The sequence below is a fragment of the Heterodontus francisci genome, chromosome 33 (genome assembly GCF_036365525.1).
Source record: "Heterodontus francisci isolate sHetFra1 chromosome 33, sHetFra1.hap1, whole genome shotgun sequence".
NCBI classification, from domain to species: Eukaryota; Metazoa; Chordata; class Chondrichthyes; order Heterodontiformes; family Heterodontidae; genus Heterodontus; species Heterodontus francisci.
The window spans coordinates 49,858,473-49,872,665 of record NC_090403.1 but is presented as its reverse complement, the minus strand read 5'-3'; the positions used below and the strand labels follow the sequence as shown (position 1 = coordinate 49,872,665).

General features: G+C 43.2%; 2 protein-coding genes across 3 annotated transcripts in view; one reads left to right on the top strand and one right to left on the bottom strand.

Annotated features, from left to right (window-relative positions):
• The window catches only part of rpl19 (ribosomal protein L19), a 431,812-nt gene that overhangs the window by 190,573 nt on the left and 227,046 nt on the right, over nt 1-14,193 (top strand). Inside the window, exon 1 of one of the 2 annotated variants that reach the window (XM_068013541.1) lies at nt 9,700-9,704. The exons of the other annotated variant lie outside the window; for it this stretch is intronic. Coding sequence (XP_067869642.1) covers nt 9,702-9,704 — 3 coding nt within the window. The 5' untranslated portion in view covers nt 9,700-9,701. Of the gene's footprint in view, nt 1-9,699; nt 9,705-14,193 lie in introns of those variants that run through there. 2 annotated transcript variants of the gene reach the window in all.
• The window catches only part of cacnb1 (calcium channel, voltage-dependent, beta 1 subunit), a 262,363-nt gene that overhangs the window by 109,452 nt on the left and 138,718 nt on the right, over nt 1-14,193 (bottom strand). The gene's annotated exons all lie outside the window — the stretch shown is intronic.

The window sequence follows — 14,193 nt, the reverse complement described above, 5'->3', positions numbered from 1 at the left end:
CATTATTTTATTCAGCCATCTGCTGAAAGTTTCGACAGTATAACCTCTGACCTTGTAAATATCTATGGATATACAGAGTAAAAACTTTTCAGTGTATCAGGATCTCGAGCAGTTGGCCCTGTTAACACACAGAGGTCATTCTGGGTCAGGTTCTGAGGTTAATCTGTCATGTTTGCCACTCCATCACAGGTTCACCAGTGTTCTAGCTGTAAGACGATAGGAGTCCTCAAGCAAGTGGATATCTGGAGTCCAATCAGTTCCAGACAGAAACCTGAATCATGCCTGACTGATTATTAATTCTGTTTATTATGCACCTCCTGCCAGCTGCTTTCACATTTCCCACCTGGCTGTTTTTTCACTAACCCCAGGTGGATTTTTGAAATCACTGTCCAGCTGTCACTTTACAATTCTAACCAGCAATCCTGCTTAATATTTAAAAATCATTAAGTGTTGAATTTTCCGAGAGCTAATAATGATAGAAGGAAAATAAGAATAAAATAAGAAAGATTAACATTTATACAAATATTATGAAGCTCCTTCTTAGAATCATAGAATGTGGCCATTTGGCCCATCATGCCTGAGCCAGCTCTTGCTATCAAATTAGATCCACTCCTATCCTCTTATTGCATTTTAAAGCGCCTTAAGTCATCAAAATGCTTTGTAAAATCTCTAGAAAACAGAAAGCTGAGGGCCGGTCTAATAGAAGGTTTTAAAATTATGTAAGGGTTTGACAAGGAAGATGTAATGCAAATACTTTTATTTCTGGGTGATCCAAAACTAGGGGTCGTAAATATAAGGTAATTATCAACTAATAAATCCGATGAGTAATTCAGATGCAACTTCTCTACCCAGAGAGCAGCGACAATATGGAAATTGATACCATAAGAAGTAATTGATGTGAATAGTGTAGATGCATTTAAGGGGAAGCTAGATAGACACATGAAGGGGAAGGTATGTAAGGACATGTTGATAGGGTTAGATGAATTAAGGTGGGAGAGGCTCATGTAGAACATAAACACCAGCATAGACCAGCTGAGTCGATGACTGTTATGTGAACAAATGCAGCAGCCATTGTGAGGCAACAACGCTGCACAAACAGCTATGAAATGAATGACCAGTGACTCAATTTTTTGATAGTATTTGTTAAGGGAGAAATAATTGGGCAGGGCACTGACAAAACAGTCTTCCAAAAAAAAAGTCTGCCTGTGCTAGCTTTGGCAGCATCAACTAAAGTAAGAATGAAAGCAAAATACTGCGGATGCTGGAAATCTGAAATAAAAACAAGAAATGCTGGAATCACTCAGCAGGTCTGGCAGCATCTGTGGAAAGAGAAGCAGAGTTAACGTTTCGGGTCAGTGACCCTTCTTCGGAACTGACAAATATTAGAAAAGTCACAGATTATAAGCAAGTGAGGTGGGGGTGGGGCAAGAGATAACAAAGGAGAAGGTGTAGATTGGACCAGACCACATAGCTGACCAAAAGGTCACGGAGCAAAGGCAAACAATATGTTAATGGTGTGTTGAAAGACAAAGCATTAGTACAGATTAGGTGTAAATACACTGAATATTGAACAGCAGCAAGTGCAAACCTGAAAAAAAAACCTGAAAAAAAACAGTGGGTAAGCAAACTGAACAAACTAAGATGAAATGAAATATTAAAGTAAGAATGAAACAGGGATAAAACTGGTTATTGGATTGTCCAGTAAAACTACCAACCAGTCGTCATTTCACAAACCCTGCTGAGCCAGGGAAAATATTGCTGGGGACAGGCCCAGCCTGTTTCAATGTAGCAACACATTAACTGGGTGCCTTTTCAAAAAGAAATACGGGGGTAAGACCTTGCATTTACATAACACCTTTTACAACCTCTGGACATCCCAAAGCACTTTGCAGCCAATGTAGTACTTTTGAAGCATAGTCACTGTTGTAATGTAAGATATACAGCAGCCAACTTGCTCACAGCAAGGCCCCAAGAACAGCATTGAGATAATGGCCAGATAGTCCACTTCAGCATTATTGGTTAAGGGAAAATTAGCCAGAACTCTCCAGCTCTTCTTCTAAGTAGCTCCATGGGTTTTTTTCTGTCCTCCTCAGAGGGCAGGCCAGGCCTTAACCTCACCTGAAAGATAGCAACTCTGACACTGCAGCACACCCTCAGTACTGCACTGTAGTTTCAGCCTAGATTTTGTGCTCAAGTCTCAGAGCAGGACTTGAACCCACACTCTGCTAACTCAGAGGCGAGAGTGCCACCCACTGAGTCACATTTGACAAGTCAGTAAGCAAGCTGTGGATGGAGAAAGCAAGTGCAAGGATTGCAAGACACAACTTTTTATTAATTATTGTACATTTAGTTTGAAATCAGCAACAGTTTAGAGGTTGTTTCAACCCTCAGGACACTGGGATAATTCATTTGGTGCATGTACATTCTTGGGGTGACAATCTTGGCTTGACATCCAAAATCAACTCCACAAAAGTGTCAAAAAAGTTACTCTTAACAAGTCCCAATTTTCTGAAAAAACAAATTTTAATCAGTCAGAAATCCCATTCTGAAGATGAAAGACTCTGTCCTAAAATAGACAGTGCAATGGAGGTGAAGAAACAAGATATATTTAACATTTTAAAATTCTCATCCTTATTTTCAAAGCCCACCCATGGCCCCTCCCTATCTCTGTAACCACCTTCAGCACTTCATCCCTCATTACAGAGATCTCTGTGCTTCTTCAACTGTGGCCTCTTATATATCCCCCATTGGCAGTTGGGCTTTCAGCTGCCTTTGCCCTAAGCTCTGGAATTCCCTCCATAACCTCACTGCCTCTCCGCCTCACCACCTCTCTCACATGCTTTAAGATGCTCCTGGAAACCTACTCCTTTGGACAAGCATTTGGTCACCTGTCCTAATATCTCCTTATGTGGCTCAGTGTCACATTCTGTTTGATAAAACACCCGTGAAGCGCTTTAGGTCATTTTGCGACATTTAAACGCTACACAAAAGCAAGTTGTTGTTGTTGTTGTTAAAAATAACATAATTAAGAAATAAATGTAAAATGGGGAGTAAAGTCAGAATGTCGATGAAAAGTAATAATAACCTGCAATACATCAGGAAACCTACAAGTGAAGTTCACTTCATGTAAGTACCATACTTACTTCGTGTCACATTTCGGGCATCACAGTTTGGCTCAAAGTGGGACAGCAGCAAATCAGAATTGAAGAGGTGGCGAATGTATGAATCAGACGTGAGGACAGCAGCTGGAAAATCATTGGCTGTGAAAGCATATTCTACATTACATAGCAAAACACCCCCATCACCATAATAATGTGTATTCTCTGACAAACACCGTGCAAGATCTGCTAATATAGAACAAAAATATAAAGTTTAATGAAAGAAAAAATGCGGCTTGAAAAGTGAATACAGTCTCTTATTAATTCAAAATTGTTTAAATTGAATTAATTGAAATTGAGTAAAAGTTGCCTCCTGTGCGGTTTAATTTTATTTCAATTGCTTAAATCAAATGACAAGACAATTTTTAAGAAATGAGTATACTATAGAAATGCAAACGAAATTAGGGCAGGGAAAGACTTTTGTACTTAAAATATCTTAAACAAAGTGTATAATTGATTAATATTATAATAAAGCAGCTCCTTCCAAGTGGCTTGTAATAGCAGATGACTTGTCAATGACTAACACAGAGAGTACAGAAATTGCCAGGGCTACAGCACTGTAAAAGTTAAAATCCAAATTCAACCAACTAAAAATTATCCAAATGCTTTATGTAATGTCATGCTCAGATTAAAGGCATCTTCAAGTTTTGAGATGTTAAATAAACAATCGACATTGTACGAGACTGGTGAAGGTGTTTACATTTCCAAATTGAGAGTTCCCCAAGCTAAATTCTGATGCTTCTCACCGTGCTTAGCTCAATTGTTTTTTTAAATGGTCATTTAGTAACTGTTCTGTTCACAATTATCCTGCTGCTGTGACAGCGCTCCTGAAAATTAACTACTTCTTCTCAAGTATGCCTAGTGATCTGAAACAGGTTGTGCGAGAAAGCCCTGCAATTTTTAATTTTAAACTTTTTTTACGCAGTAAGTGGTTCTGATCTGGAATGCACTGCCTGAAAGGGTGATTAAAATGCAGCTTTCAAAGGGAAATTGGATAAGCACCCAAAGGGAAAGAATTTGCATGGCTATGAGGAAAGAGCGGGGAAGTGGGACAAGCTAAATGGCTCTTGCAGAGAGCTGGACCAGGCTCTATGGGTTGAACGGCCTCATTCTATGCTGTAATCATTCTGTGATTCTAACTGATAGAAATTCTTTGGTTTTTGCATACTACCAGACATGCCAACACTCAAGAATTCTTTGCGAGAGATGTGATTTCTGCATCTCACTCATAATCTTGCGTTGGGACTTTCAAATCTCATGATTATGTTTTTTTTCATTAACACACACACACACTCACACGTGTGCCGGTGAAACAGGCCTTTCCTAAGGTTTACTGGGATGGTGGTTCCAGAAGTCGTGGTGTGGACAACTCATGCTGGGTTGTGGCTGATAAGGATGATCAATGATCATCTTCTGCAAGTGACCAGTCTGCTAGTGCAGTGGTTTGCAAACTGGGGTCCTTAGAGACTTTCCGAGGGTCTGCGACATAATCCCTCTAGCAGCTGAAAGAGAGAGAAAAACACAAGGGGGAAAAGAGAAGACAAGTCGCCTGCTTTGTGTAAATTAACAGTTGTTAGTGTTAGTTGGCAGGATGTCTGCTCCTGAAGCTCCCCAATACGCGGCCTCCTTCGTGGTAATGGGTGCCTCAATTTTCAGCAGTAAGTCTCGTATTTACTTTTGGCAGCAGGGGAAGTGGGAGGCCAGTTACTGCTGTTATACCAGGGTTCATTCAATTTGCATTTGTGCAGTGAGCAAGTGACGTTATAATGTCACTGGCCTGCTGAGTATTTCCAGCATTTTCTGTTCGTCTCTTATTAGTTGGATTCTTGTAATCTTGGAAAAGCTGTCAGTTTGACTTGCTTAAACCTTCCACCATGTTGTAATAATGTAAATTCCTTGAATGATCAAATAACACTAAGGAACTGAGTGGGTTTGTACAGGTCTGTAAAATATTCCCCAGAATGTCATGTTCAAGTGAGTATTTGAATAAAATTGGAGGGAGGGAAGGAATCTTGTATGTTTATGGGAAGTTATTTTGAGCCTGTTAAACATCTTAAATGGGATGAGACTGCTGTTAATACTGATTTGGCCAATGTTTGTATTGATTGGCTAGGTATACCATTAACAGGGAAACTTTAACCACATTGAAAGCAGTTCAGTTGCCATGCACCAGAATGTTGGTAGACTCACACTCTCCTTTATCTGGTCCGTCTCATTATTGTCTAACATCAGTGAAACAGCACACAAACTGCTACTCTTAAGTAAATACCTGTTTTCTTAAAAGCATTATTAAAGCACTCTTTATGTTCTCTGAATTGTTTATATTTTCCAGTGGAAGATTAGTGAAAGATTTGTAAGGCTCATGGTGCACACATTTACAAGATTATTTAAAAAGATGCAAGCACCTAATATTTTATTGGACTGAGAACCAATATTTACAGGAGAACCTACTTGTGCAGATAACTGCATTTTGCATTCAGCTCCACTGAATTCTGCTTTTCCTGTTCAGTATAATATCCACTGGATCACTGAACCCAAGGATTTGTTAAGTATTTCCGAGATTTACATATTACTATGGTAATTTTTCCTAGAGGGCAAATGATGTCATTAGTTCCCATGCCTTTAATATTTGACAGAAGATTACAAGATATGTTTTCCTTTTTGACAATTTTGTACCTGTCTTTTTACGTACATTTTTTCTATATTGTTTGAAAAAAACGTAACTCATGATTTATATACCAAATCTCTTGATTTTTAAATGTTGACCTCTCGATTTGTGAGATGGAGGGGTTGGCCATCAAGTTGGGACGTCAATAGACACTGTCACACCAAAATAAAAGCAAAATACTGCGGATGCTGGAAATCTGAAATAAAAACAGGAAATGCTGGAACCACTCAGCAGGTCTGGCAGCATCTGTGGAGAGAGAAGCAGAGTTAACGTTTCGGGTCAGTGACCCTTCTTTGGAACTGACAAATATTAGAAAAGTCACAGGTTATAAACAAGTGAGCCGGGGGTGGGGCAAGAGATAACAAAGGAGAAGGTGTAGATTGGACAAGGCCACATAGCTGGCCAAAAGGTCATGGAGCAAAGGCAAACAATATGTTAATGGTGTGTTGAAAGACAAAGCATTAGTACAGATAGGGTGTTAACGGACTGAATATTGAACAGCAGCAAGTGCAAACATAAAAAAAAACCGTGGGTAAGCAAACTGAACAAACTAAGATTAAATGAAATAAATGCAAAAAAAAGATTGTAAAAAATGTAAAAAAGAAAAAAAGAAAAAAGAAAAAATAACTAAAAATGAAAGTAAATGGGGGGCTGTCATGCTCTGAAATTATTGAACTCAATGTTCAGTCCGGTAGGCTGTAGTGTGCATAATCGGTAGATGAGATGCTGTTCCTCGAGCTTGCGTTGATGTTCACTGGAACACTGCAGCAATCCCAGGACAGAGTTTTGTGAGCATGAGAGCAAGGGGGAGTGTTGAAATGGCAAGCAATCGGAAGCTCAGGGTCCTGCTTGCGGAAGGTGTGCACCAATCACTGTTGGTGCTTTTACCTTTCAGGGACAAGGGGAGATGATATATGGGAGAAGCAAAACCAAAGCAACTCAACCTGCTTTGCTCCTGTGTTTATACTGGTGCCTGATTCTGGTCTTCATGCCTGGTCTGTTGGCCGATAAACAACAAAACGAGGGGAGATCATCACAAAACCACCGCAGCAGGCTTGATGTGATGACATTACAGCACACCAGCATTAAGACGGTCCAGGTTTTCCAGCGTGGTGAGTGCATGGCAATTAAAGAAAGGACAATATCCTTCTGAAGAGAAAGTGTCGTGGAACACCCGTCTGTCCAAATTTATATTCGTGCTCCCATTTTACAATGCTCTACCACCGGCGGTCGTGCTGTCACCCTAAGCCACCAACTCTGGAATTCACTCCCAAAACCGTACTTTGCAGTGCAATTAATTACTTGTAGGCAGATGCAGTAGGCGATTTGTGCACAGCAAGATCCCACAAACAGCAATGAGATAAATGACCAGCTATTGCGTTTTCGGTGGTGTTACTTGGTTGAGGGACAAACGTTGGCCAGTGCACAGGGAGAATGTTCTACTTCTTCTATAAACAGTGGCATTGGAGTTCTTTTGCTCACCTGACCAGGCAGAGAAAGTTTTGGTTTAGGGAGACGGTGGCTTAGTGGTAATGTCCCTCAACTAGTATTCCAGAGGCCCAGGTTAATGTCCTGAGGACATAGGTTCAAATCCCACCATGGCAGCTGGTGGATTTTAAAATTCAATTAATTAATTAATTAAAAAATCTGGAATTGAAATCTAGTCTCAAGTAATGATGCCATGAAACTGAAATTGATTGTCGTAAAAACCCATCTGGTTCACTAATGCCCTTTAGGGAAGGAAATCTGCCTGATCTGGCCTACATGACTCCAGACCCACAGCATTGTGGATGACTCTTAACTGCCTCTGAAATGGCCCAGCAAGCCACTCAGTTGTCAAGGGCAATTCGGAATGGGAAAAAAGAAATGCTGGCCTCCCATGAAAGAATCAAAAAAAGCAATCAGAAAGCACCTGCAACAACTGAAGTGTCGGCCTGGATTCTGTGCTCAAACGCTGGAGTTTAGGGATGTGGATATTGCTGGCTATTCCAGCATTTATTGCCCATCCCTAATTTCCTTTCCTAAAGGACATTAGTAAAATAGATGGGTTTTTACAACAATTGACAATGGTTTCATGGTCACCATTAGGCTAGCTTTTTAATTCCAGAGTTTTTATAATTCATTGAATTAAAATTTCACCATTCGCTATGGTGGGATTTGAACCCATATCCCCAGAGCATTAGCCTGGTCCTCTGGTTACCAGTCCAGTGATACTACCACTATGCCACCACCTCCCCAATTGCTATTAAAAGGTTGCATGATACTAAAGCTGCTTTCATTTCACTACTGTGCTTTGGTAGTGCCTCCAGCTCCCGACACAATAGCCAAGTACAGCTGACCCGGCAAAATAAACTTGCTAGCGGCCAAGAAAACCCATTGGGATAAAAAATGGGCTAAGTGGCGTGGTTTTCTCAGTGGCTCAGATGCTCTTAAACAGGCTGATAGATTTCCATGTGTCAGGTACCCAGCTGACGAAGAAGCAAAATATTGTGGTGCTGTCGCTAGCTGCAGGGGACCAGTGTCTTAGGAGGACTGGCAGATGTAGCACAACATTCACAACAAAATGCTTGCTTAAAAGGAAAGAAAACTTGTATTTACATAGTGCCTCATCATAAATAGAACCAATCAATAGAGGAGGGCATTCAGCCCATCATGCCTGTTCTGGCTCTTTATAGAAGTATAGTACTCCACAAAAGTATTTCATTATCTATAAAGCAGTTTGTGAAGTGTTGAGATCATGAAAGAGGCTATCAGAATTTCTTCCTTACATGGGGCTTGTGGCGTTAGCCCCACTTACATTACAGGGTGGGTTCCACCTCCGTGACAGAGAACTCATCTGTTTGACTCCAACTTTAATTTCTGGTTGTCGGATGTTCCCCATTGCCCAGGAAAGGTCTTACATAGAATGAACAGGACAAAAACAGGCCATTCGGCCCAACTGGTCCATGCCAGTTTATAGACCATTGAATGAATGAACTCATTGCTAGATTGTATCTCAGATAGAACACATCGGCAGGTGTGGCATCCTTAGCTGTGGCTCTCTGCAGTACTGCTCTGACTGTATTGGCTCAAGAGACATGGGAGAAAGCCACTTCGCCTGGGAGTACCACAGCATTTATCACACAGTGCAGCTGCTCAAAGTTGGCAGTGCCAATGCCAGTAGCATGGTAAAGTAAAAGCAGCAGCAGGGTGAATGGGACGTATTGTGTTTGTCTCGAGTTGCCTGATGCTTTTTTTCCCGCGATGTCCTCAGTTGGGGTGAATTATGCGACAGAGCTTGTAACCCGACACTTGATTCAGCTGTAACTTCTTGTATGAGCCACTTACATGGGAGATATTTGAAACCTGTAAGGTATATTTGTAATTTCAAAGTGAAACTCAATTGGTGATGTAGTTTCCTGAGAACATAGCAATTTGGGTAGCACAGTAGCGCAGTAGTTAGCACTGCAGCCTCACAGCTCCAGCGACCCAGGTTTGATTCCTGGTACTGCCTGTGTGGAGTTCGCACGTTCTCCCTGTGACCGTGTGGGTTTCTGCTGGGTGCTCTGGTTTCCTCCCAAAGACTTGTAAGTTGATAGGTAAATTGGCCATTGTAAATTGCCCCTAGTGTAGGTAGGCAGTAGGAGAATGGTGGGGATGTGGTAGGGAACATGGGATTAATGTAGGATTAGTATAAATGGGTGGTTGTTGGTTGGTGCAGACTCAGTGGGCCAAAGGGCTTGTTTCAGTGCTGTATCTCAAAAAAAAAATTACGCCTCCTAAGATAGTACCATGGCCCCATAGCCACACAGTGGGCTGAATTTTACAGACCCCCTGACGTAGGAGGTCATGGCAGGGGGGGGGGGGACAGAAAATACCTCTGGGAGAGGGCGGCCATGCACCCTGAAGCCGGGAGGGCCTGGGCCCAATATTGCCAGCGACGGCAAGGCCTCGTTGCTGATGGAACTGACATTTACATTTTTAAATAAATTAAAATAATTGAATTAATTATATTCACATTCCCGCCGTCTGTCCCGGTGCAATTGTCATGCTGCTGGCTGGCACTCCTGCTCTTTCGGATCCCCATCTGGGGGAACCGAGGCGGAACACTGCTGGGGAGAGGGGAGGAGGTAGGTTTCTCAGTGCGGGGCATGGGGGGTTGGGGGGGGGGAGCAACAGGGTCAAAGTAATATCATTTGGTGTCGGGGATGGTGGGAAGGGTTATAGTTTAAAGTTTAAATACTTTGGTTGGTGGGGGGGGGAAGGTCAGGTGGACAAGGTAAATGTTTTGGGGGAGAAGGAAAGTAACTAATTCTATGGTTATTGGTGGGGGGGGACAGGGGCAAAATAAATGTTTTTAATTTTTCTCATTCAATGTCTCTCTAAAAATTTAAATTGAATGGTAGGGTTCAGAGCCCTTTAAAAATGGTGTCGGTGACTGCGCATAGGCAGCTGACTCCATTGCTGGGATGGTCAGTCCACCCCCTCCACGTCATCGGGGTGGTGGGGGGGGGCGACCCACCCCCGCGATTTAACTGAGCCTTATCGCTTAATATCGCGGCGGCTCCTCGATGTGTGGCCCGCACAGGCGGGTTGCCGTTCAGCCAGTGTCCTGTTTTCTGAAACTTTCTCTCGTGTTTGGTGAAAACATGATTTAAAGTTGAAAGTTTAAGCCCCACAAGTCATAAAATTGAACAATGTTGCATGTTGCTCCCCCCTGTGTCATTTCAGCCTTGGGCAGTCGTGTGGTGGTTGTGTTTCCATTAATGGTCTGGGTCTCTGATTTTGCCAATGACAGCTCTCAGTGCTGCATCATCATTGGCTGTTATGCAGCCTTAATTACAGCAGACAAGATCAGCAGACTGCGCAACGTGAGGACATAATGATGTAAGAGCTGGTGAAGGCCTTTTGGCGATTCAAGCCTGCTCAGCCATTCAACAAGATAATAGCTGAATTCTACCGCAACCTCACCTTCCCACATCATCCCCATATCCCTTAATTCCCCTCGTCCTCACTCTGGTTTTGAGGAAAACTTCTCAATTTTATAATCAACCCTGCTTCACATATTTTATGGCTCAGTTTATTGCCATTTTTTTGTAAGAAATACAATCCCAAAGCGACAACCCAGAGCTCCAGGGCAGCTTCTAAAATAACCCAGAATTAGTCCAACAGCCACCATTGCTCGATTCTGTTGCCTCAGGTAGGATAGGAGCTAATCCCCTCGCCAGGTAGTAGTCTGAATTTTGGAGAGCTTTCTTGTAGTTTCCAGCTGTGGGCCAATGGTTTGCCTTGGAATCAGAAGGTTGTCTGTTCAAAGCCCACTCCAGGGATTATAAGCACAAAATCTAGGCTGACATTCCTGTGTAGTACTGAGGAGGAGGGTGGGGGGTGCGACACTGTCAGACATGCTGTCTTTCTGATAAGACGTTAAACTGAGGCCCTGTCTGACCTCTTAGGTGGGTGGAAAAGATCCCATGGCTAAATTCTCAAAAAGAGTAGGGGAGTTAAAACAAATTATCTGGTCATTATCACATTGCTGTTTATGAGAGCTTGCTGTGTGCAAATTGGCTGCTGTGTTTCCTACATTACAACAGTGATTACACTTCAAAAGTACTTCATTGGCTGTAAACACTTTGAGATTTCCTGAGGTTGTTGGAAATTTACCAATCCTGCATCTGGCACCAATGAGGGGTTACAGTTCCATATAAGTTTCAAAAATTGGCTTCTTTTTGATGTACATGTTGAAGGTAGGGAGGATGATGTTTAAAAGGTGGGCCCATGCATTGATCCTGCTTCCAGGCTCTTCCACTGTGGTGAGGATGTCTTATACCCACTTTACAGATCACGTTAGAGGTTGAGGGCTTGACACTTAGCACACACACTTCACCATTCTATGTGTAAACCCTACTAAAGAGCCACAGCTCTTTTACCTTCCATCTATTCTAAACTCTTGGAATACATTAAGCTTGAGAAGACATCGAAAAATCTGACTCCCTTGATCAAAGGGTTTATATTTTGCTATCCGATCAAGGAACTAGAGACAGCTCAATATTTTTCTTCTTTGCAAAAAAGGGCAGTGGAATTCTACGTATTACACAGAGTGAGGGAAATGGAACGAAGGCAGGCAGATGGAGTTACAATAGAGATCAGCCATGATCTAATTCAACAGGCTTGAGGGGTTGAATAGCGTCCTATGTTCCTTACCACCAGGTTGACACGTTGCAGGATGTATGAGGTGAGTAGGAAGGCCTTGCTTCTCCTCACCACTAGAGTGAGCAAGCAACTGTTGGAAGGCAGAATCTCTCCAGCTGCTTCAGTCAGCAGATTGCAGAAAAAGGATCGGAAGAGGGCGACTACGAAAACAGGAGCCTTTTCCAAGCTATAAGCAGTAACAGACATCTCAGCCAAAATCAAAGCTAATTTGAGTGAGTGTGACCAGTGTCCTACCACCTCTGTGCGCAAGGCAGCCCAGTGTCAATTCACCACAGTGCCAGCTGTCAGGAAAGGAAGTTAATCGCAAAGTATCTCATGCCTGATTGGATGCTAAGGGCAACTTGAGCCGTTTTTGAAAATTGATGTCCTATGATCAATTGGCATCAAACTGAGACAGAAAGTCCAGATTGGTCATTAACCTCAAATGTTGGGCTGCATTTTCCCAGTCCTGGAGGCAGGTTGGGGTGGGGGGGGGGGGGGGGGTTGGAGGAGGGTAGGGTTGGTGGTGGCTGTTAAAATAGCAGGGAGGTGCATTGGAATGGCCTCCAGGGAAGTTTCCCAGGGGCAGACCGGGATGGGGATCAGCTCTCCGCTGAATGGAGGGGGGCAGCCCCTTTAATTAATTAAGGCCCCGATTAGGGGTGATTTTTTTTCCAGCTTGCTGGCATTTTGCTGGTGGTGGCGAGGTTGCTCACCCACCGCCCCCCCCCCCTCATCCTTGCTGCACGGGGAGGCCACCAGCTTCATGGAAGCAGCTGAATGGGAGGGGCCATCGGAGGCTCCATCCCCCAAAAGAAGTGTTCACCAGCAGCAAAGGACACATATGCAGCCCAAATGCTGCTGCCAGAGGGGTTTCCCCTCCATTCCGAAAGGTCAGCCTGCTTGGCCCCTCTGAATTTATGCCCCGGAGGACACCTCCACTTTGAGGCACTCTCGAGGTCTCCTACCTGCCTTAGCAGCGCCCACCTCTCCTGATGGGGCTGCCGAGGCTCTAGAGCTACTGGCCCTGTGGTTTGCCCACAGCATCAGGAGCCCACTCGCCGTCCTATGCTTGGATGGGACAATTAGGGGGCGACCTCTGGGAAATATCTCCCCTGCTATGGCACCTGGCAAGTGTGAACTCAGGACCCCCATTTGGTCCTGATGTTGGGGGTCCCAAAGCCCATGGGACAATCCTGCCTGTTAACTCTGTTTCTCTCTCCACAGATGCTGCCCAACCTGCTGAGTATTTCCAGCATTTTTCCCTTTTTATTTCAGCCCAGTTAAATCTCTGGTTTGATCACCAGTTTGATGCTCTCCACCAAGTTGGCAGCAAGGGTTCTAAAATTGGCCTCAGCTGATGCCGAAGCCCCGACGTTAATCTAATCCATCCATGGAGGAGTGGGCAGGTTTGGGTTGTTTTATGTTTTACACTGGGTTACTGAGATTAGTTTGTAATATCGGATTTAACTCAGAGCAATCACACTTGTGTTAAATAACCAACAGGTTTATTTACAACACATTAACTATAAGAGCTCTTTCAGGATTTCAGGATTTGAGAGCAGCCAGTATTTTATCGAATCTTCTAGTAGTCTTAGTTTCTATTTCACTCTGCAGCTCCACCTGGAGGCTTAAGCAATCAAACACTGTGAACACAGACAGTGGACAGACTGATCTGATCAAACCCCGATCGATCAAACACTACAGGTTGAACGCCCGATTACTCCCCACCTGATTTTACATTCCACTGGCTTCAGCAGAACCAAAAATCAGGCGGTTTGTAAAGCTGACGCCTCACCTGAAATTGTCCTGTTATTGTACAGTGGGTTAAGTTAAAAATCAGGGCTGGTGTTTACGGTCACGTATGAAGAATGTCCACTTGGGTAAGCTATGGAGGGCACCCACTGCTCATTGTACTCAACCCCATCCTCAAGTCAGTATCTTTGGGAGCAATAAACAAAACTATATTTTATAACATACCTAACACCTGGATTCTAATACAGCCCACACCCATTCCACCCAACCAACATTGGAACATGTACAGGAAATGACAAACACAGTACTGCACGGTTTCTGATGTCAAACAATTCCTCCGGTGTCCTGGCCAATATTTATTCCTCAACCAACACCTGAAAGAGATAATCTGGTCGTTTATTTCACTACTGTTTGTGGGATCTTTCTGTGTGCAAATAAGCT